This window comes from Haematobia irritans, chromosome 4, assembly GCF_050003625.1.
Source record: "Haematobia irritans isolate KBUSLIRL chromosome 4, ASM5000362v1, whole genome shotgun sequence".
NCBI classification, from domain to species: domain Eukaryota; kingdom Metazoa; phylum Arthropoda; class Insecta; order Diptera; family Muscidae; genus Haematobia; species Haematobia irritans.
The window spans coordinates 98,182,048-98,206,096 of NC_134400.1; the positions used below are offsets into that span (position 1 = coordinate 98,182,048).

The window sequence follows — 24,049 nt, forward strand, 5'->3', positions numbered from 1 at the left end:
TCAAACCCCCATGCAAAAATTGGTCGATATCGGTCCATAATTATATATAGGCCCCATATAAACCGATCCCCAGATTTGACCTCCAGAGCCCCTTGGAACACCAAAATTCTTCCCATTCGGTTGAAATTTGGTACGTGATGTTAGTATATGGTATCCAACAACCATGCAGGAATTTGTTCCTATCAGTCCATAATTATATATAGCTCCCATATAAACCGATCCCCAGATTTGACCTCCGGTGCCTTTTGGAGAAGCAAAATTCATCCGATCTGCTTGAAATTTGGTACGTGGTGGTAGTATATGATATTTAACAACCATGCCAAAAGTGGTCCCTATCAGTCCATAATCATACATAGCCCCATATAAACCGATCCCGAGATTTGGTTTTGGAGCCTCTTGGAGGAGCAAATTTCATTCGAGTGAGTTGAAATTGGGTACATTGTGCTAGTATATGGTCGTTAACAACCATGCCTAACTAGGTCCATATCGGTCTATAGTTATATATGGCCCTCAGATAAATCGATCCCCAATCACACAAAAATTGGTCCATATCAAGTTCATAATTGTATATAGCCCCTATATAAGCGACCCCCTCTTTACGTACAAAAAGTCCATATCGATTCGTAATTACTTGTAGACTTAGCTATACATAACTTTTTTGTCTAATTATACCATGTATGGACTAAATCACAATTGAGAAAACGATGTTAAGAAGTTTTAAGATACCTCAACCCAAGTAATTCGATTGTGGATGACAGTCTTTCGTAGAAGTTTCTACGCAATCCATGGTGGAGGGTACATAAGATTCGGCCTGGCCGAACTTACGGCCGTATATACTTGTTTTTTTCTGACTTTAGACCCCATATAAAGCGACCCCCATATTTCTAATTACTGCGCAAAAGTCCATATCCGTATTTGTAGACTTCCCTATATATACCTTTTGTTGCCTAATATATACCACGTATGGACTAACTTACAATTTAGAAGACGATGTGAAGAAGTTTTAAGATACACTGAAAAAAAAACATGCCCGTTTCCAAAGATTTTGTATTTACTTTAAAAATGTTGGTATTGGTTCCGAGCAAAAGAAGCGGACAATACAAGTAAGGATACTTTTAAGACACAATTCTCTTTTAAATTTGGGTTTTGTGTACTTGCTCCTAGGAAGCAAATTTTAATTTTTCGCTTTTTCAGTTTTTTTTTTCTTCATATGCTATCAAAGATCTTTAAAAATGAGTTAACGACAACTTTATTTTCCAAATTAAGACTCGACTTCCAGTAGAAATTATGCTATATTCCAAGTAAAAACGTCTTTAAAAAAGTGTTGAAAAACATGTCATATATTTGAACGATTTTTTGCTTTGTAGTCAAGATGCAAAAAGACAACAAATTTAAACACAATTTCATTCAATTTAAAGAATTTTTCTGAATTATTAAAGTCAAGTTGACCTTAGTCAAGTTATGTAAAATCACTTAATTATAAGGACGTATTATATTAATTATAAGGACGACTTCATTGAAAAGTTTACCGACTTTTGGACAAGGAAAAAACGTTATATTACAGAAATGCGTCTTCTATGCTAAGCAAAATTTGCATTCGTATTTTAAAGACATGAAATCTTTAACCTTACGACAATATTTTTTTAGTGTACCTTGCCATCGGCAAGTATTACCACAATTCAAGTAATTCGATTGTGGATGACAGTCTTTTGTTTCTACTCAATCCATGGTGGAGGGTACATAATTTTCGTTTAAAACTCACTTTAATTGGAAAAATTTTCGCGAAATTTTTTCTGTGTATCCCGTATGGAGTTTGAATGAGTGAATGTCATGCAAAAAATTTTCTATATTTTGTTCCGTAACAATAAGATTTACAATTGAAAGATGATAGGGCAACAATTTGTTTTGTTTTCAAATACCTTGCCATGGACAAGTATCACCACAACCCAAGTAATTCGATTGTGGATGACAGTCTTTAGTAGAAGTTTCTACTCAATCCATGGTGGAGGGTACATAAGATTCGGCTTGGCCGAACTGACGGCCATATATACTTCCCAACAAAAAAATTTGGAAGTCCTTCTAAAGGCACAACTTTAAAAGCACTTCCCAAAATGTTCTCCCAAAGATATTCTTTATTTTAACTACACAGGAAGTTCTTTTAATTCAATTTTTTATAACTCGCTTTTTTTCTTTGTTTCAAATACCCAGCAAAGAAAGCGTCACCAAAAAAGTAGTGAAAATGTTCTTTTTGGATCCGGAAGTGGTGCAAAATTGGCGCAGAAGCGATGAATTTAACATGGGCTTGTCGTAGGACGGATGTCCACCATTTCAACAGCCGTTGTACTGAATATGCATCACTTCTTTAGGTGTGATCCGAATTCAGTGTTTTAGACGTGAATTAAAGAATTTTGTAATATTTTAACAAATAATTAATTTTTATAATTTTTGAAACCCTTGACCTCAAATATTGTCAAAGTTTCGTAGTTTTTCTAGAATGAATTTAGAATTTTTATCGACAAAATTTAAATAATTAATACCATTTTATTAAACCTTACTCTGTTTTTAACATATTTGAAACAAAAAAGTTAAAATTGTCCTTTAAAAATATGAAAAAGCAAATTATAAAAAATTGAACTTCCTGAAAGAACATCTTTGGAAGAACATTTCTGGAAGTGCTTTTAAAGTTGCGCCTTTAGAAGTACTTCCAAGTTTTTTTTGCTGGGTAGATTAAAAACCGAGTAAGAATTAATAAAATGGAACAAATTATTAAAATGTTGTGGATAAAAATGCTAAATCCAGTCTCGAAAAATTGCGAATTTTTGAAAATATTTGAAGTCAAACGTTTCAGACAGGCGTTTGAATGTATTGAAAATCATAAAAATTTATAAAATGTATTTGGCAAAATATCACAAAATTTTTAAATTCACATCCAAAACATTGAATTCAGATCAGACCCTAACAAGTATAAACGGCCTAAGTTCGGCCAGGCCGAATCTTATGTACCCTCCACCATGGATTGCGTAGAAACTTCTACGAAAGACTGTCATCCACAATCGAATTACTTGGGTTGTGGTATCTTAAATCGTTTTCTAAATTGTGAGTTAGTCCATACATTAGACAAAAAAAATATGTGTAAGTAAGTCTACAAATAATTACGAATCGATATGGACTTTTGCACGGTACGTAGGGAGCCAGAATTGAAATATGGGGGTCGCTTATATGGGGGCTATATACAATTATTGATATGGACCAATTTTTGTGTGATTGGGGATCGATTTATCTGAGGGCTATATATAACTATAGACCGATATGGACCTAGTTAGGCATGGTTGTTAACGGCCATATACTAGCACAATTTCAACTGACTCGGAAGAAATTTGCTCCTCCAAGAGGCTCCAAAACCAAATCTCGGGATCGGTTTATATGGGGGCTATATATAATTGTGGACTGATATGGACCACTTTTGGCATGGTTGTTAAATATCATATACTACCACCACGTACAAAATTTCAACCAGATCGGATGAATTTTGCTTCTCCAAAAGGCACCGGAGGTCAAATCTGGGGATCGGTTTATATGGGTGCTATATATAATTATGGACTGACATGAACCAATTCCTGCATGGTTGTTGCATACCATATACTAACATCACGTACCAAATTTCAACCGAATCGGATGAATTTTGCTCTTCCAAGGGGCTCCGGAGGTCAAATCGGGGGATCGGTTTATATGGGGGCTATATATAATTATGGACCGATGTGGACCAATTTTTGCATGGTTGTTAGAGACCATATACTAACACCATGTACCAAATTTCAGCCGGATCGGATGAAATTTGCTTCTCTTAGAGGCCACGCAAGCCAAATTTGGGGGTCTGTTTATATGGGGGCTATATATAATTATGGACCGATGTGGACCAATTTTTGCATGGTTGTTAGAGACCATATACTAACACCATGTACCAAATTTCAGCCGGATCGGATGAAATTTGCTTCTCTTAGAGGCCTCGCAAGCCAAATTTGGGGGTCCGTTTATATGGGGGCTATACGTAAAAGTGGACCGATATGGCCCATTTGCAATACTATCCGATCTACATCAATAACAACTACTTGTGCCAAGTTTCAAGTCGATAGCTTGTTTCGTGCGGAAGTTAGCGTGATTTCAACAGACGGACGGGCGGACATGCTCAGATCGACTCAGAATTTCACCACGACCCAGAATATATATACTTTATGGGGTCTTAGAGCAATATTTCGATGTGTTACAAACGGAATGACAAAGTTAATATACCCCCCATCCTATGGTGGAGGGTATAAAAAGTGATTCAAATTCAGTGCAACAACTGTTGAAATGGTGGACATCCTATGACAAGCCTATGTTAAATTCATCGCTTCTGCGCCAATTTTGTACCACTTCCGGATCCAAAAAGAAAATGTTCACTACTTTTTTGGCGGCGTTTTTTTTTTGCTGGGTTGTTACTTATCACACACTTCCCAAAACACTGTGAATGATGATTATACGAAAATAGGAAATAAAAAAGAAAAGAAAGAGCATATAGACATAAGATTGGCTTCTTTTGATAAGGTGTCATTAAAAACGATCGATTTTATTTTCCGCAATGCGTGGATCTTTGCATTGGACATATTTATGGGTTTTCTTGTACAACTCCTGAATGGGTGTATGGGTGTTTGAGTATGCGTATGTGCAAGGATCTGTACATACATACGTACGCAACAAAACATTGGTCTCCTTTGTCCATGTCCAAAGGTGAGTGCTAGCTACATAACATACCACGCATCTTGCGGAGGTTGCCAGGTTTATTGCTAGCTGATGGTTTGTAACATATGCATGCATATTCATGTTATGCTGCCATTCATGTGGCTGCTGGTATTCCTATTGCTGGCCTCACCATTACCTGGCAGGACAATGTGCGAGATGTGGGATAAAATAATGATGATGATGCTGCTGGCAGGGCGATGGCGACTGACGATGACGATGCATCAGCAGCACATTAAATATGCATAAATGCACGCACGGGTATAATTTTTTCTCTCATCTTAGGTTCACTCTTACATCGTTTTCGACTAGGTATGGTGCACGCATCATCCAAGGAAACTGTAATAGCACAACAACATGTTTGGATACATGCAACAAACAGTTGCAATTTTCAAGTTGTTAGCAATTGCCGTGGAAGTTGGTACCTTTATTTTGGGCGGATGTTGTTTTTACTCCCAATTGACATTGTTACAGCAGGTGGGTGATTGAATGGCATGGAATTGAATGAATGGACCGATATTAAGGCATTTTCGGAAATATACTGTGTCATACGAAGGAGGTATAATAATTTTGTCATACTGTTCATAGGCGTTTATCTTTATACCACAAAGCAACCACATACCAAATTGCAAAAACCTCGGCTATAAATTGCGACTTTCATTTAGCATCTGAAGCCGAAAGGAAAACCATAATGAAAATTCCATTAAAATTAGGTCAATGATAATTTTTCACTGCTATAACGAAATAGAAAATTCATTATACTATTAAACAATTTCTATATATTCATGAATTTGTTTCATTGGCTCAATTTTCATGACACTGCGTCTTCATGATATACTATTTGTTAAAAAATATCGCATTTCCTTCGAAGTAGATTTTTAAGGAACACTTTGTGTTATCTAAGTCAATCATATCCCTCTGAAAAAATTCAAAGCATTTGAAATTATTTTCGAAATTCACATGAATACGGGTTTCAATCAATTGATGGGATTGAACACGGCTTTTTTCGATGTTAAAGAAGAAGATAAATCCCTCGTGACTTACACAAATGGGTCTTTCTACATGAAAACAAAGTTTGTTGGACTAAGGTCAACATAATAATTCTGAAAAATCTTAAATAATAATAAATCGTTTTATATTTTTTTATTTGTTGACTTATGTGTCATAATTGTATCCTTCCTTAATTTTCTTCATCTTTGACTCGGAAAAATGCCAAAGTTTTAGGGTAAAGGTTAGTATTAAGTTCGAGTTTAGCCGCTAAAACCGCTAAAGTGAAAACTAAATCAGTAAGAAAAATGCATGAAATTATACATATTTGTTGCAAATTTTACTATAACTTGATGGGGAAAAGCCCAAAGCAAATTTTCACAAAGTTTGTATTTCTTAAAATGGATTATTAAAGAAAAGTAATCGTGAAAAAATGACGTTTTTAGCGGCTAAATCTTTAAGGTGGGTATTAAGTTCGAGTTTAGCCGCTAAAAACGTCATTTTTTCACGATTACTTTTCTTTAATAATCCATTTTAAGAAATACAAACTTTGTGAAAATTTGCTTTGGGCTTTTCCCCATCAAGTTATAGTAAAATTTGCAACAAATATGTATAATTTTATGACTTTTTTACTGATTTAGTTTTCACTTTAGTGAAAATTAGCGGCTAAACTCGAACCCACTTTAAAGATAAAACTTTTAGAACCGGACGAGTGTTTTTATTAATCACTGCTTCCATTTGAAATTTTGGAAATTTTTTAACTCCTCCATTGCAAGGGGAGGTATCGGGTACGGGGAAGATGCCTTTCGCGAACATGTTTAAGTTTTTTACATAAAAGAGTCTTTCAAGAAGAAGCTTCCCCTCCTGAGCAAATATCGAACACTTAAATACCTTGTTCCCATTTAGAGAGCACCTTCAGACTTCCCTGTAAATTTCAAACAAAAAATTTAAAAAAGAGACGTCCGACGTTTTTTCGTCTGGAAATTTTGTTTGGATTGGGGAATTTTTCTTCAAGTTTTCGAAAGTCGGGCAGGTCAGACCCTCTCCCCTTCGAAATATCAAAAAAATAGGTACCCCTTATCAATTTCTTAACTCCCCCCGCATCCTTTTTATACCCTCCACCATAGGATGGGGGGTATATTAACTTTGTCATTCCGTTTGTAACACATCGAAATATTGCTCTAAGGCCCCATAAAGTATATATATTCTGGGTCGTGGTGAAATTCTGAGTCGTTCTGAGCATGTCCGTCCGTCTGTTGAAATAACGCTATCTTCCGAACGAAGCTATCGACTTGAAACTTGGCACAAGTAGTTGTTATTGATGTAGGTCGGATGGTATTGCAAATGGGCTATATCGGTCCACTTTTACGTACAGCCCCCATATAAACGGACCCCCAAATTTGGCTTGCAGAGCCTATAAGAGAAGCATATTTCATCCGATTTGGCTAAAATTTGGTACATGGTGTTGGCATATGGTCTCTAACTCCCATGCACAAATTGGTCCATATCTGTCAATAATTATATATAGCCGCCATATAAACCGATCCCCCGATTTGGCTTGCGGAGCCTCAAAGAGAAGCAAATTTCATCCGATCCGGCTGAAATTTGACACATGGTTTTGGCATATGGTCCTTAACAACCTTGCTAAAATTGGTCCACATCGGTCCATAATTATATATAGCCCCCATATAAACCGGTCCACAGATTTGGCTTGTGGAGCCTCAAATAGAAGCAAATTTCATCCGATACGGCTGAAATTTGGTACATGGTATTAGTATATAGTCTCTAACAACCATTCAAACATTTGTCCATATCAGTCCATAATTATATATAACCCCCCATATAAACCGATCCCCAGATTTTAACTCCGGAGGCTCTTGGACGAGCAAAATTCATCCGATCCGGTTGAAATTTTGTACGTGGTGTTAGTATATGGTCTCTAACAACCATGCAGAAATTGGTCCATATCGGTCCATAATTATATATAGCCCCCATATAAACCGATTCCCAGATTTGGTTTGCGGATCCTTTAAGAGAAGCTAATTTCATCCGATTCGGCTGAAATTTGGTACATGGTATTAGTATATAGTCTCTAACAACCATTCAAACATTTGTCCATATCAGTCCATAATTATATATAGCCCCCCATATAAACCGATCCCCAGATTTGAACTCCGGAGGCTCCATATCGGTCTATAGTTATATATAGCCGATCCCCAATCACACAAAAATTGATCCATATCGGTTCATAATCATTGTTGCTACTCGAGCCAAAAATAATCTAGGTTAAAGTGGCAGCCCGATTAAGATTCAGGCTCACTTAGACTATTCAGTCCATTGTGATAAAAAAAAATAATCTATGATCCGGTTGAAATTTGCAACGTGGTGTTAGTATATGGCCGCTAATAACCATGCCAAAATTGGTCCATATCGGTCTATAGTTATATATAGCCGATCCCCAATCACACAAAAATTGGTTCATATCGGTTCATAATAATGGTTGCCACTCGAGCCAAAAATAATCTAGCAAAATTTTATTTCTATAGAAAATTTTGTCAAAATTTTATTTATAGAAAATTTTGTCAAATTTTATTTCTATAGAAAATTTTGGCAAAATTTTATTTCTATAGAAAATGTTTTCAAAATTTTAATTCTATAGAGAATGTTGTCAAAATTTTGTCAAAATGTTATTTCTATAGAAAATTTTGTTAAAATCATATTTCTATAGAAAATTTTGTCCAAATTTTACTTCTATAGAAAATGTTGTCAAAATTTTATTTTGTCAAGATTTTATTTCTATAGAAACTTTTGTCAAAATTTTATTTCTATAGAAAATTTTGTCAAACTTAATTATATACGTATTTAATCGGCCTTTTAAGTTTAATATATACCACGTATGGACTACGTGGTATATATTACAGTATTAGGAAGTTTTAAGATACCTTGCCATCGGCAAGTGTTACCGCAACCCAAGTAATTCGATTGTGGATGACAGTCTTCAGTAGAAGTTTCTACGCAATCCATGGTGGAGGGTACATAAGCTTCGGCCTGGCCGAACTTACGGCCGTATGTACTTGTTAAATTTCAAGTAAATCGAAGAAGTTTAATTTTTTTTACTGTAAAATTGAAGTACCCATATTAATTCCATAACCTCCCCACAGGCCCTCTGAAAATTTCACGTAAATCGAAAAAGATTTTTCAATGTACTTTATAAAAAAAGTCGGACAAGGGGGAGGTTCCCATCCCCGAAGAAATATGAAAAAATAAATTAGTGGATATTTGTCTAGACGCCAATCATAACCATCCCTTAAAATTTAAAACAAATCGGAAAACTTAGGTTCATTTAAAAAAATTGGTACATTGGGTACCTTTACATTTGGTACCTTTACAAACGTTCTTCCAATTCATAGATTAATGTATATGAAACGATGTTTGATGTCTGGTCTTGAACCTATGATTTGTATGCAATGATTAATGACAAGTAGAATTGTTTACGATTATTTCTATGGTTGTAACCACTTTGGTAATATAAAATTGTCCGTATATCATACGTGTTTAAATCTCTCTTTAGGCAGAATTCTTAGTGAAAGGAAATCCTTATAAATATGAAAATGCAATAGGAATACAATGAAAATATATCATGCAAGTTTCACTAAACTCCATAATTACTGATGGCCTACAACCGCATCCCAAGCAAATTCCAACCCACAGTTTCCGATAATGAAATTTTGTTTGTATTTTCTATATAGCATGGATAGAATAACATAAATCCATAAAACCAATATCAGATCAGATTTTAAATCACACATGGCTGTTTTTCGCAATACTAGCAATGAAGCATCATTATCGACCAGATTAATTGTGATGGTCATTATAGCCAGCAACAAAGACTGTTATGGAATATGAGACTTACAGACTTTTAGATATGCAAATAACATGGTTGTCACTCCACCAATAAGTGTCAAATGGTGGTTACCTCTACAACAAGTGGTGGGTTGATGGCCATAGGCTATGCTAAATTTACAGGGTTACGGCAATGCAATGCTATCTATTCAAATCACAGCATTTTTCATTCTCTCCATTGATACTCCATACACCGGACGATGAAAACCATTGTAAACGGTATTAGAATTTATACCTATAGAGATACAGACAAACAAAAAGAGGATTCTATAGCGCCGCACATTGGGGTTTTTGATACCAAAAATGGGAATTAATTGAAAAATGAAATTAAGAAGAACCGAAAAAATTTTTATAGTCGGTAAAAGTACACAAAATTCCACATCACTAGCGCAAAAATTGTGTCTTTGACAAGTACCGTTGTGTCACTATATATGTTTGAAGTTGGAGTTATTTTACGTTTTCCTTGCGTGCGATATAAATGTAAATTATTGGTGTCTTAAAAATTAGTTTTGAGTGTTTTCTAAAGCGATAATTAAAAAAATAATAATGGAACCTTCATCCTCAGGTTAATAAGATTATTTTTGTGTTTTTTATTTTTATATTTGACTTGTGTTATTATATGAAATTTAGTTTCGCTCGTAAGTCTTTAAATTAGAGGATTTCGAGAAATATGTCGACAAATAGTTGTGAATAAAGCCAAATTAAGTAAAAAAGTTTATTTTTTCTAAAACAATAAACTCTTTTGAAAGCATAGATGAAAAAGTTGTCTGCACTTTTTTGCACATTTCGAAATTAAATGGAAATACATTTTTCAACCCCTGGTACTATATGTCCCCAACTGTTCACAAATATTTATTACTTGGAGCAGAAATAATTAACCACGCTTTACTTCCAATTGGACAGTTGTCGGAAGAATCGCAAGAAGCTAGAAACAAATATTTTAAAAATTTTAGAGAGCATTTTTTGCGAAAATGTTCTATGGAAAAGTCAAATGAAGAGATATTTAAAAGACTGTTAATTAACATACTTCGGATCCAGTTATATCAGAAATGAGAAATTAAAAGAGAAGAAACCCCACAATTTGCCTATGGAAGCAATTCAAATGTTGATATTTGAGTCAAATCTTGATGGTGATCAAAATGCCAGTGTTGATGATAATGATACATATAGTAATTTTCTGACGATGATGATAATAATTGTTAAGAATCAGATCAAAAAGCAGATATTCATTCTCTTTTTTTTTGTTGTTGCAAATTAACTAATGGAAAACAAATAAAATGTGGACTAAAAAATATTTAAAATTTGATTGGTTTTATGTCTTTTAGTGAATTTGGCCGAAAAAAGTTAAAACTATAAACAGGGAAAGCTACTTCGAATTAATTCCCACTTTTGACATCAAAAACCCCACTGTGCGCCGATGAGATTGAAAATGTCGGGGGAATGTATGGCAACACCAAAACTATTTAAGAATAATAGGGGAACTATCTATGCAAGAATACACAATTTAATGTGTAAATTGAATAATGTTTAGATTTAAGCAATTAAAATTTTTGATGTTGATGAATGCAAGCTCATTTATCAAAATAAAAAATATGTCTCTCAAGCAGAGCACCATTCTCATTTAATTTTCTCACTGTGTTACGTTGATGTCTTTCGTTATCATTGCCATCTTTATTTGTATACCCTCCACTATAGGATGGGGGTATATTAATTTTGTCATTCCGTTTGTAACACATCGATATTGCTCTAAGATCCCATAAAGTATATACATATATTCTGGGTCGTGGTGAAATTCTGAATCGATCTAAGCATGTCCGTCCGCCCGTCCGTCTGTTGAAATCACGCTAACTTCCGAACGACACAAACTACCAGCTTGAAGCTTGGCATAAATAGTTGTTATTGATGTAGGTCGGATGGTATTGCAAATGGGCCATATTGGACCAATTTTACGTATAGACCCCGGTTGAAGTTGGTACGTGGTGTTAGTATATGGTCTCTAACAAACATGCAAAAATTGGTTCATATCGGTCCATATTTATATACAGCCCCCCTATAAACCTGTCCTCAGGTTTAATATATAGTCTCTATAAATACATAGTCTCTAATAACTATGCAAAAATTGGTCCATATCAGTCTATAATCATATATAACCCCCATATAAACCTGTCCTCAGGTTTGACCTCCGGAGCCTTTTGGAGAAGCAAAATTCATCCGATCCAGTTGAAATTTGGTACGTGGTGTTAGTATATGGTATTTAACAACCATGCCAAAATTGGTCCATATCAGTCCACAATCATATATAGCGCCCATATAAACAGATCCCCAGATTTGGTTTTGGAACTCTTGGAGGAGAAAATTTCACTCGATTCAGTTGAAATTTGCTACATTGTGCTAGTATATAGCCGCTAACAACCATGCCAAACTAGGTTCATATCGGTATATAGTTATATATAGCCGTAAGATAAACCGATCCCCAACCACACAAAAATTGGTCCATATTGGTTCATAATTGTATATAGCCCCCATATAAAGCGACCCCCATATTTCAATTCTGGCTCTCTAACTACAGCGCAAAAGTCCATATCGGTTCGTAATTATTTGTAGACTTGCCTATATATAACTTTTTTGTCTAATATATACCACGTATGGACTAAATTACAATTTAGAAGACGATGTTAAGAAGTTTTAAGATACCTTGCCATCGGTAAGTATTACCACAACCCAAGTAATTCGATTGTGGATGACAGTCTCTAGTAGAAGTTTCTACGCAATCCATGGTGGAGGGTACATAAGATTCGGCCTGGCCGAACTTAGGCTTGTTTTCCCTATTTTCTCTTGCACTATCTGACGTTTCTAAACACATATATGTTTATACGAAAACTCCAAATTAATATACGTTTGCATCCAGAGATATTATATTTAAGAAAATGTGATGTCCCAAACATAATACGTTCTAACATATTAACATATATGTCCCAAACATTTATACTAATTTAAGAACATTATATGCTTGCACTTAGAAATAATGTACTAAAAATTAGAGTGCCAAACTATAATTTGTACACCGAAACATATGAAAAACAGTATTTTTCGTCCCTTTGTGCACTAAAAAAACCTTGCACGATTCCAATGATCTTTACACTAATGAGTTTTGTATTGATTCCGAGTCAAGGAAGAGGAGAATTGAATTCAAAAAATAAAAACTAAAAAATTATATATTTTATAAGTTTTTTGACGATCGTCTCAAATCTTTTCATTTGTTTTTGAAGAATGTTTTTTTTTTTTTTACTTGAAAAAGTCAAAAGAAAATGTCATTTGCCTAAAATTTCACTCCTCAGCAAATAATAATTTTCTTTCAGTACATACAATGCGCTGAAAGCGTATAGTACGACAGCTACCCTCACGAGTATTTTCATTAAAAAAGTTATATAGCCCCCATATAAACCGATCCCCCGATTTGGTTTGTGAGGCCTCTAAGAGAAGCAAATTTCATCCGATCCGGCTGAAATTTGGTACATAGTGTTAGTATATGGTCTCTAACAACCATGCAAAAATTGGTCCACATCGGTCCATAATTATATATAGCCCCATATAAACCGATCCCCCGATTTGGCTTGCGAGGCCTCTAACAGAAGCAAATTTCATCCAATCCAATGCAAAAAGTTGTCGAAATCGGTCATTATTATATAGCCCCCATATAAACCGATCCCCAGGTTTGACCTCTGGAGCTCCTTGGAAGAGCAAAATTCAACCGATGCGGTTGAAATTTCGTACGTGATGTTAGTATATGGTATCCAACAACCATGCAGGAATTGGTTCATATCAGTCCATAATTATATATAGCCTCCATATAAACCGATGTCCAGATTTGACCTCCTGTGCCTTTTGGAGATGCAAAATTCATTCAGTTGAAATTTGGTACATTGTGCTAGTACATGGCCGTTGACAACCATGCCTAACTAGGTCCATATCGGTCTATAGTTATATATAGCCCTCAGATAAATCGATCCCCAATCGCACAAAAATTGGTCCATATCAAGTTCATAATTGTATATAACCCCATATAAGCGACCCCCATATTTCAATTCTGGCTCTCTACGTACCGTGCAAAAGTCCATATCGATTCGTAATTATTTGTAGACTTACCTACACACAGAAAACACTTTGGTTGAAATTCCATTATAACTGCAAAATCTTCGTTCTTATAACACATTTTCAATTGGGTCCCTAAAGATTAGGTATTTGCAATAAGTATACTTCTCCTTAGAAAGCATGAAAGTGCTTTGTACGGAAAGATATTTCCGAGTCAAAGTATATGGTTGTGTCAACCAACACCATTGGTCTACAATAAATCATTTCCCCAATGATTATCACAACTGGCATGATGTAGTTATTTAAAACCAATATTCGGTAATGAGCACTGATTATTGATGATGGAAATAGAAGTTATAAGAAATTTTCAACATTCGGTTATGAGGCCTGCATATTATTTGAAAATCTATCAAATGTCAAAAGTATTCACCAGTTAAATTGAAAATTTTATTTTAATTTTGAAGAACAGGATATATTTGTTCGGAAATAAGGAAATCGAATTGAAAACAAATACAAATGGTAAGACAGTTTGAGCAAATAATTTGCCTTATTATTGCCATTCAATATTTCTTTATTTTACTAGTTCCGGAGAGTGTGCCCAAAACTCATACGTAATAACTAAGGAAAATGCTTCCACATCGAAACCTCGCAAGATATACATAAGTGTTTAATTTTTAAAGATATGAGACGTTTTCAGCATTAAGGTGAGTACTATGTTCGGTTTTCGAGTTGAAAATCATTTTATTTTCGCGATTCTTTTCCTGAAATAATCAAAATTATAAATGAAAACAAACATATTCCCGTAAAGTCAATACGAAATGTAGAGGAATAAGACACTGGGCATCAATTGAGTTAATTTATCTGCTTTATATTGAACTGTTTTAATAAAGTAACCGCGAAAATTTCATCTCGAAAAGCGAACAGAGAACTCACCTTTAGTTGGTATTCTTCTTTGAAAATATCTAGATTTTGATGTAAGTCTCTATTTTAAACAATAGCAATAATTAATACTCAAATATTTTGTACTTAGTATACTTGTACCAATATACATATATTTAAATAAAATTAAATATAATATATAACTGGGAAGGAATTGATTTTAAATTCGGCCATGAGTATTATTAAAGTTGGGCAACACTACCGAATGATGAAGGTAGCCATAACCAATGTCGTCGGCAGACCCAACGAACACATATGTCGTATTAGTTGTGTCGACCGAATCAGTCGAGTGGCATAACTGCCAACTGATAGTAGCTGCAACTTCCAAAAGGAGGTTGGCAATAAATTCGGTTGTCACAACCTATCTGTATTCTCTGTGTATACATACCTTTTTTGTCTAATAAAGGGTGATTTGTTAAGAGCTTGATAACTTTTTTTTTAAAAAAAAACGCATAAAATTTGCAAAATCTCATCGGTTCTTTATTTGAAACGTTAGATTGGTCCATGACATTTACTTTTTGAAGATAATTTCATTTAAATGTTGACCGCGGCTGCGTCTTAGGTGGTCCATTCGGAAAGTCCAATTTTGGGCAACTTTTTCGAGCATTTCGGCCGGAATAGCCCGAATTTCTTCGGAAATGTTGTCTTCCAAAGCTGGAATAGTTGCTGGCTTATTTCTGTAGACTTTAGACTTGACGTAGCCCCACAAAAAATAGTCTAAAGGCGTCAAATCGCATGATCTTGGTGGCCAACTTACCGGTCCATTTCTTGAGATGAATTGTTCTCCGAAGTTTTCCCTCAAAATGGCCATAGAATCGCGAGCTGTGTGGCATGTAGCGCCATCTTGTTGAAACCACATGTCAACCAAGTTCAGTTCTTCCATTTTTGGCAACAAAAAGTTTGTTAGCATCGAACGATAGCGATCGCCATTCACCGTAACGTTGCGTCCAACAGCATCTTTGAAAAAATACGGTCCAATGATTCCACTAGCGTACAAACCACACCAAACAGTGCATTTTTCGGGATGCATGGGCAGTTCTTGAACGGCTTCTGGTTGCTTTTCACTCCAAATGCGGCAATTTTGCTTATTTACGTAGCCATTCAACCAGAAATGAGCCTCATCGCTGAACAAAATTTGTCGATAAAAAAGCGGATTTTCTGCCAACTTTTCTAGGGCCCATTCACTGAAAACTCGACGTTGTGGCAGATCGTAAGTCTATTCATGATGAAATGTCAAAGCATACTGAGCATCTTTCTCTTTGACACCATGTCTGAAATCCCACGTGATCTGTCAAATACTAATGCATGAAAATCCTAACCTCAAAAGAATCACCCTTTATATACCACGTATGGACTAATTCACAAAACGATGTTAAGAAATTTTAATATACCACAACCCAAGTAATTCGATTGTGGATGACAGTCTTTCGTAGAAGTTTCTACGCAATCCATGGTGGAGGGTACATAAGATTCGGCCTGGCCGAACTTTCGGCCGTATATACTTGTTTTTATTGAAATTTCAAAATTCAGACTCGACTTCAAAAAGAAATTATGCTAAGCTTCCAGTAAAGAATTTCTTTAAAATAAACATGTTCACTTTTTGAACGCTTTCTTACTTTCTAGTCAAGATACAAAAAGTCAATTAAGTTAAGGACAATTTCATTAATTTTGAAGTAATGATATAATGACTTGAATGATGTCACGTCTTTCACATACCGACATTCTTTATAATGTGAAATGAGATAACGATATGAGATAAGCGTAGGGTTGCCAGATAATGGTTGCCGAAATCCGGGACTTTGCGGCGTGCATTCCGGGATTTGTCGGGACAAAAAAACAGTCACATTTGAGTTTCACTTGCATATAAAATTTTGTTTTACAGTTATACACTAGAAATTTGGATAGCCAAATTTTTTGTTTAGGTCCGACGTTGCTAAGATTTTACCACATTCATTTTACTAGTATTAGCCATCCACGCAACTATAACCGAAAAATAAGAAACCCGTAATTTCAGATATATTTTCGAATTTATTAAAAAACTCATTAAGCACGAATTCATATAATGTGCAGGTAATGTGGTACAACATATATCGCAATTGCATATATTTTATACTTATTTAGTACTCGTGATTTTTTTCAACTGACTCAAAGAACATTCTCTGACAGGCACAATCTGTTCAGCTTGGTTTAGTTATTCGTATGTTTTTGTATAAAAACTCCGTCGGTGGTGCAATGTGCTAAGGCGATTGTTAAATGGTATGGTGCAGACAACACAGATTCCGAAATATTTTTTTATTTTGTTTATAAATTGGTAACTATTACGTTTTCAGAACGCTGATTGTTGTTTTGACAACGCATGGTGTCATTGTCAGATTGACCGCGTCCGTTCTCAGTTTGACAACACATGTGTATTGATTCACTTTCATGAACGGATCGTTATGCCTCATGATTTTTTCTATGGGTGTAAAGTCCGCCTTTGCCTACAGACTGGGAAATTCCCAAATATCTTGGATCCTCTTTCTCCTATGATTCCAGCGATGAAGCGAAGAAGCTCATATTCACTGACATATTACTATCGGGATATATGTTTAGATCCATTTCACTTGGCAATCCAGGCTATTGTACACTGAAAAAAAATTTGTCGTGTCCTTACAATACCAATGCGAATTTGGCTTAGCATAGCCGACGTATTTCTCAGATGTAAAGTTTTTTTTTCTTTGTTAAAAAGTCAATAAACTTTTCAATACCCACAAATGGGTATCTTAACACGAAAATTTTGTTTGACGAAGGTCAACGAGACTTTAATAAAAATTCTTCCAAATTAATGAAATCGTCTTTAAATTTGTGCTTTTTTGTCCTGATTACAAAGCAAAAACATAGAATAATTCTAAAAGTCGAGTCTGAATCAGGAAATTTAAGTTATCGTTAATGAACTTTGAAAAAAAGGAAAAAATAAATTAAAATATGTGTCCTAGGATCATGTACGCAAAACTCAAATTTAAAAGAGAATTGAGTCTTCTTTGGTTCGGAATCAATACCACAATTATTAAAGTAAACACTGAAAAAGTAGTAAACCCACCAGGAAGGAAAATTTTTGTTAATTTTAGAAAATTTATATCATTTTCAGAAAATTTTAACTAAACACTATTGCAAAAGCTGACATCACGCAGGTATAACAAAAATAAGTAAATATTTTTCGACAAATTCAAGAAAATGTATTAGACATAATTAATTTTTTTGTTTGAAGAAAAAAAAATGAGTTCAAAAGTGCAAGAATGTCTTCAGTGCCATACGAAGTTCAAGATGGGCGCATTTGTAGTAAAATTATAATTTAGTAAATCTTTTTTTTTTTGTATAATCTTTTCCTGTTTTTCAATTCATTTAACTAACGTACCCCAAAAATTGTTAGAGTAAACAAAACATTCTCCAAACACAATAATCCCATGAAGTATTTATGGCAACAAACATTGGTTCTGCGGTAGCACTTACCGTGAACTGATTATTGTAATTTCTAAAAATACACACAAAAATATTTTTTGTCTTCAATCAATTAAATTTTAATTGAAATGTCTTCAATCACAGATATGATAGTATCATTTAATAAATTAATTGATACTGTTAATTTTTGTAATTGATTTTTTGTTTCAATTAAAACATTTTTAATTAAATATTTTTTAAAACCCAATTAAATTAAGACTTTAATTTTTAGATATTTGGGTATATGTGCTTTTATGTTTACTGCTCAAGTGACAGTGACGGTAAATTGTTATGTTTCTTTTTGTGATGATGAACAAAATCTGATCAAATCATATCTTTTCTACAAAATCGGAAACTTGAAATATATGCGTTGTGTAATTGAAATTCCGGGATTTTTGACAAATTTTGTGAAAGATTCGGGACACTTCCTGGAGACCAAATTCCGGAACAATCCGGGCGAATCCCGGCCATCTGGCAAGCCTAGATAAGCGTCGGACGTAGTAGGTTGCATAAAACACTCCGTTAAAGCCTTATGTTTTTTAGTTAAGGAAATTTTTCCTTCAAGTTAAGAAACACATTTTAGATTAAAAGAAATCTTCATTAAATTAACTGAAATATGAATCTTTAGATTTAAGATAAAAGCGCTTCAAATATAGGCTAAGACTTATTTTGAGGATTTAATACACCGCGAAAAGGGTATGAAAATGCGACCTGTATCCTAATTTTAAAAAGCCGATCCTTTGGCTCGGAATCAATACCAATGCTTAAGGGAAGGTCAAATTCTTTGGATCCAAGTAAACTATATGTTTGAGTGCACGAAGTACTAGATAGATACTGGTAGTACTGATTTTTCCATCTCAGGCTCATTTATTTTTCGAACCAGCTTAATTTATGGTTTTACCCTGTACGCCACTACCATTAAAGGAACGCATGTATATTCGATTGCTATGGCTTCACAGGAGTTGTGGGCGGTTAGGATACATGCTACTCTCCTGCCTAGAGCCATTGATGCCATACCTTCCATGGATTGCAACAATTTTTTTGTTGTTCTTCAGTTTCACTCTTATTACATCGTGATAGCAGATATTACCTGCTGTGTTACAAAACAACATACGTGAGAGTGGTTACAGTATTAACAGCTTTAATACCAATCTGATAGGTAGAAGACTTAAATGAAAAAGAGGTGACTGCCAGCCACTGCTGTTACTTATTCAGTTGCGATGATGATAGTTAAGATGTATGTGTGCTTTCATTGGAAGCTCTTACTTGTCTCCATGTTATTCAAGTACTACACGTACGAACAATTGTTTGTATCGGTTAACCACAAAATATCGTGAAAAGGGAGTGCATACGAAAATGAACTCATCCTTCCAGTGCAGACTATCCTCCAACACGAGGCCAGTTGGTGGTGATGATGATATTGCTATTATTGCAAGTGATGCCTATGATAATAAAGCTGATGCTGGACTAAGTGGTGGTATTTGGTTTCAAGGTTAAAGTGCAAAATAAAAATTAAAATGCCATTTAAAATTGGTGACATGCTTTCCAGGTTTTTATACCCTCCCCATAATATGGGGGTATATTAACTTTATCATTCCGTTTGCAACACATCGAAATATTGGTCTAAGACCCCATAAAGTATATATATTCTGGGTCGTGGTGAAATTCTGAGCCGATCTAGCGATGTCCATCCGTCCGGCTGTCCATCCGTCACGTTCGCTAACTTCCGAACGAAACATGCTATCGACTTGAAACTTGGCACAAGTACTTGCTAATGATGTAGGTCGGATGATATTACAAATGGGCCATATCGGACCACTTTAACGTATAGTCGCATATAAACGGACCCCCGGATTTGGCTTGCGGATACTCTTAGAGGAGCAAATTTCATCCGATCCGGTTGAAATTTGGTACATGGTGTTAGTCTACGGTCTCTAACATTCACGCTAAAATTGGTCCATATAGGTTCATAAGTATATATAGCCCCCATATAAACCGATCCCCAGATTTGAACTCCGAAGCCTCTTGGAGGAACAAATTTCATCCGGCACGTGGTCTTTGACCTCTTTGACCTCTACCATACATGCAAAAATTGGTCCAAATCGGTCCATAATTATATATAGCCCCCATATAAACCGATCCCCAGATTTGAACTCCGAAGCCTCTTGGATGAGTAGTTCAGCGGTTAGAACTAGAAGTGCCCATATGTAATAGGTTCTTTTAGTTAATGTGTTATCACAATGGACTGAATAGTCTAAGTGAGCCTGAATCTTAATCGGGCTGCCACTTTAACCTAACCTAACCTAACCTTGGATGAGTAATTTTTTTTTCGTTACGGTTGAAATTTGGTACTTGGTGTTGATATATGGCCTCTACCATGCGCAAGTTGGTCCAAATATGTAGGCCCCACGGATCCACAGATTTTGCTTGCAGATCCTCTTGGAGAGCCAAACTTGGTTCATATCGATCCAATCACACAAAAATTGGTCCATATCAGTTCATAATTGTACATAGACCCCATATAAATCGATCCCCCATATTTTCCTTCTGGCTCTCTAATTACCACAGTTCACATCTGTTCGTAATTATTTATATACTCCCCTATATACCGATCAAGAACTGCATTATATACGTATTTGATCGGCCTTCTTTTTTCCTACTATATACCCCGTATGGACGAACTTACAATTTAGAAGACGATGTTAAGAAGTTGTAAGATACCTTGCTATCGGTTAGTATTACCACAACCCAAATAAGTCGATTGTGGATGACAGTCTTTAGTAGAACTTTGTACGCAATCCATGGTGGAGGGTACATAAGATTCGGCCTGGCCGAACTTACGGCCGTATATACTTGTTTATTTTATATCCATTGGGAGAGTAAAGAATTTAGTGATTTGGAAAAGTTTATAGTTTAATAAAGTACAGTATATTGATTACAGGCCTAGGAAATTTTAGCAATATGTTATTGTTGTCAACGCCTCTTTTGTAGTGCTGTTTGTAGTTTTCCGTATTACACTTGTTTGACCACAGAAGCGATAGTTTGCATGTAATTTTGCACAAGGAGTAGAATTAATATTCTAGTTATGCGTGTAACTTTAAGTTGAAATCGATTCAAAATTCCATTTGGACTCATATGGGTAACGAAGTCAAAATTTCACTACGATTTAGCAACAATGACGTATTTTATAGCCTTCAAACGGCCGACAAAGCCATCACACGCTGCACGAAAATGACTCTGCAGGCCCATTCCCGGCGAAGCGCCATTTTGAGATGATCGACGCTTTGGCACAAAAGTCCAAAGAATTGAGATCCGGAGATTTTGGCGGCATTGTGTGGTAAAAATGATGCGAGCCATTCTTGGTTGACTTTAATGCCGAATATTTCCCGAAAATATTCGGCATTTATGTTGACTCGCAGTAATATGAGGAGCGACATTGCCTGAGTCCTGGTGCCCAATCGGAAGTGTAAATTTTCAGCTGACCTCTTTGACAAGTAAATCCAATTATTTGCTTTGTTCCCTAACAGTTCAATTGGTCTGGCTTCTCATCGCAGAAAACCGATTTCGGTAACCCGTTTTGGAAATTCAATGGCTTTAGTCCAAGGAGGTATAATAAGGTTGTCATTACATCGAAATATCGATTTCTGACTACATAAAGTGTTTATATATATTCTTGAAATTCTACACTAATAGAAAATGTTTCGCTATATATTAACGAAATGTGCCATTGAAAGTGAGCCAATGAAACAAATTCGTTAATATAACGAAATATTTCGTTATTATGACGAATTTTCTGTTAGTCAACGTAACGTTTCGTACTATTAACGAATATTTTCATTGTATTAAGGAAAATATTTCGTTATATCGATGAAAATTCTTGTTGGCTGCATTTTTAATGAAATTTTCTTTGTGTGTAAGACTACATAACGATGGCCTGTCTGTTGTTACCATGCTAGAACTTTCAATAATGAAGCTATCGTGTTGAAAATTTGCACAAGCTCTTTTTTTACAGGCAGGTCAAGTTACAACATGGCATATATCGGCCCATGTTTCGATATACCCCCATATAGGCTGATCTCCCAACTTTAATTCTAGAGAGCACGGAAGCCGCAATGTTACTTGGTCACCACCGTGGCACAATGGTTAGCATGCCCGCCTTGCATACACAAGTTCGTGGGTTCGATTCCTGCTACGACCGAACACCAAAAAGTTTTTCAGCGGTGGATTATCCCACCTCAGTAATGCTGGTGACATTTCTGAAGGTTTCAAAACTTCTCTAAGTGGTTTCACTGGAATGTGGAACGCCGTTCGGACTCGGCTATAAAAAGGAGGTCCCTTGTCATTGAGCTTAACATGGAATCGGGCAGCACTCAGTGATAAGAGAGAAGTTCACCACTGTGGTATCACAATGGACTGAATAGTCTAAGTGAGCCTGATATATCGGGCTGTCACATAACCTAACCTAACTTACATGATCACCAAACATCCCAGCAAAGAAAGTGTAGCCAAAAAAGTAATGAAGTAGTGCAAAATTGACGCAGAAGCGATGAATTTAACATGGTTGTCATAGGACGGAAGTTCTCCATTTCAACAGCCGGTGCACTGAATTTGCATCACTTCTTTAGGTGTGATCCGAATTCAATGTTTTGGATGTAAATTAAAAAATTCAGTGATTCGAATAAATAATTTTTTTATAGTTTTAATGAATTCTAACGCTTGTCTGAAACGTTTGACCTCAAATATTTTCAAAAATTCACATTTTTTCAGATTGGATTTAGCATTTTTTCGACAAAATGTAAATAGTTTGTACCATTTTACGAATTCTTAAACTGTTTTTAACCAATTTGAAACAAAAACGTTAAATTTACCCGTTTAAAAATATGAAAAATCATGTTATCAAAAATTGAATGGAAAGAACTTCCTGTGTAGTTAAAATAAGGGAGCCACCGTGGTGCAATGGTTAGCATGCCCGCCTTGCATACACAAGGTCGTGGGTTCGATTCCTGCTACGACCGAACACCAAAAAGTTTTTCAGCGGTGGATTATCCCACCTCAGTAATGCTGGTGACATTTCTGAGGGTTTCAAAGCTTCTCTAAGTGGTTTCACTTCAATGTGGAACGCCGTTCGGACTCGGCTATAAAAAGGAGGTCCCTTGTCATTGAGCTTAACATGGAATCGGGCAGCACTCAGTGATAAGAGAGAAGTTCACCACTGTGGTATCACAATGGACTGAATAGTCTAAGTGAGCCTGATACATCAGGCTGCCACATAACCTAACCTAACCTAGTTAAAATAAAGAACATCATTGGGAGTACATCTTCTGGAAGTGCTTTGAAAGTTGTGCCTTTGGAAGAACTTCCATTTTTTTTTGCTGGGATGTTACTGGTCGCCATCCAAAAATAACATTTTCCTCTTGATAGATGTTTGAGGTGATCATATTCCTTTTCTGTGTGTGGTACCGCTTTTTTATCCATTTTTGGACGCAATGCAATGGTACGTTTTCCAGACAATTATAAAGTAATCATACAATCACGATTGAGTCATCATCACGAACAACTTCATTTTGAATGCAATAGATCCTAATGCTTGTGTAAGCTTGTAAACAATAAAATGAATTGACACTGAAATAAAGCTGTCAGATCAGCGGTTAGAAATAATAGTAACCTGAAGTTGGTTGCAATACATATCAGTCATACTTTAATACTTTAGGAACAATTTAAAATTTCTTTTCTATGCAACACTCAATTCCAATGTCATAGATGGCGATTTTTTATTGACAATTGTATTGTGTCATTTTGCATATTACCATGAAAGTAACAATAAATTCAATTTAAATTTTTTTATTATTCATTGTGTATTTGGCGGCAATAATCT

At 35.4% G+C, this 24,049-nt stretch overlaps 1 protein-coding gene across 1 annotated transcript in view; it reads left to right on the plus strand.

Annotated features, from left to right (window-relative positions):
- LOC142235682 (uncharacterized) overlaps nucleotides 1-19,671 on the plus strand; it is a 68,240-nt gene extending 48,569 nt beyond the window's left edge. The window contains exons 5-7 of the mRNA XM_075306941.1: nucleotides 5,089-5,193; nucleotides 19,099-19,288; nucleotides 19,461-19,671. Of these exons, the coding sequence (XP_075163056.1) occupies nucleotides 5,089-5,193; nucleotides 19,099-19,288; nucleotides 19,461-19,671 (506 nt within the window). The remainder of the gene's footprint in view (nucleotides 1-5,088; nucleotides 5,194-19,098; nucleotides 19,289-19,460) is intronic.
- Nucleotides 19,672-24,049: the final 4,378 nt, after the last annotated feature.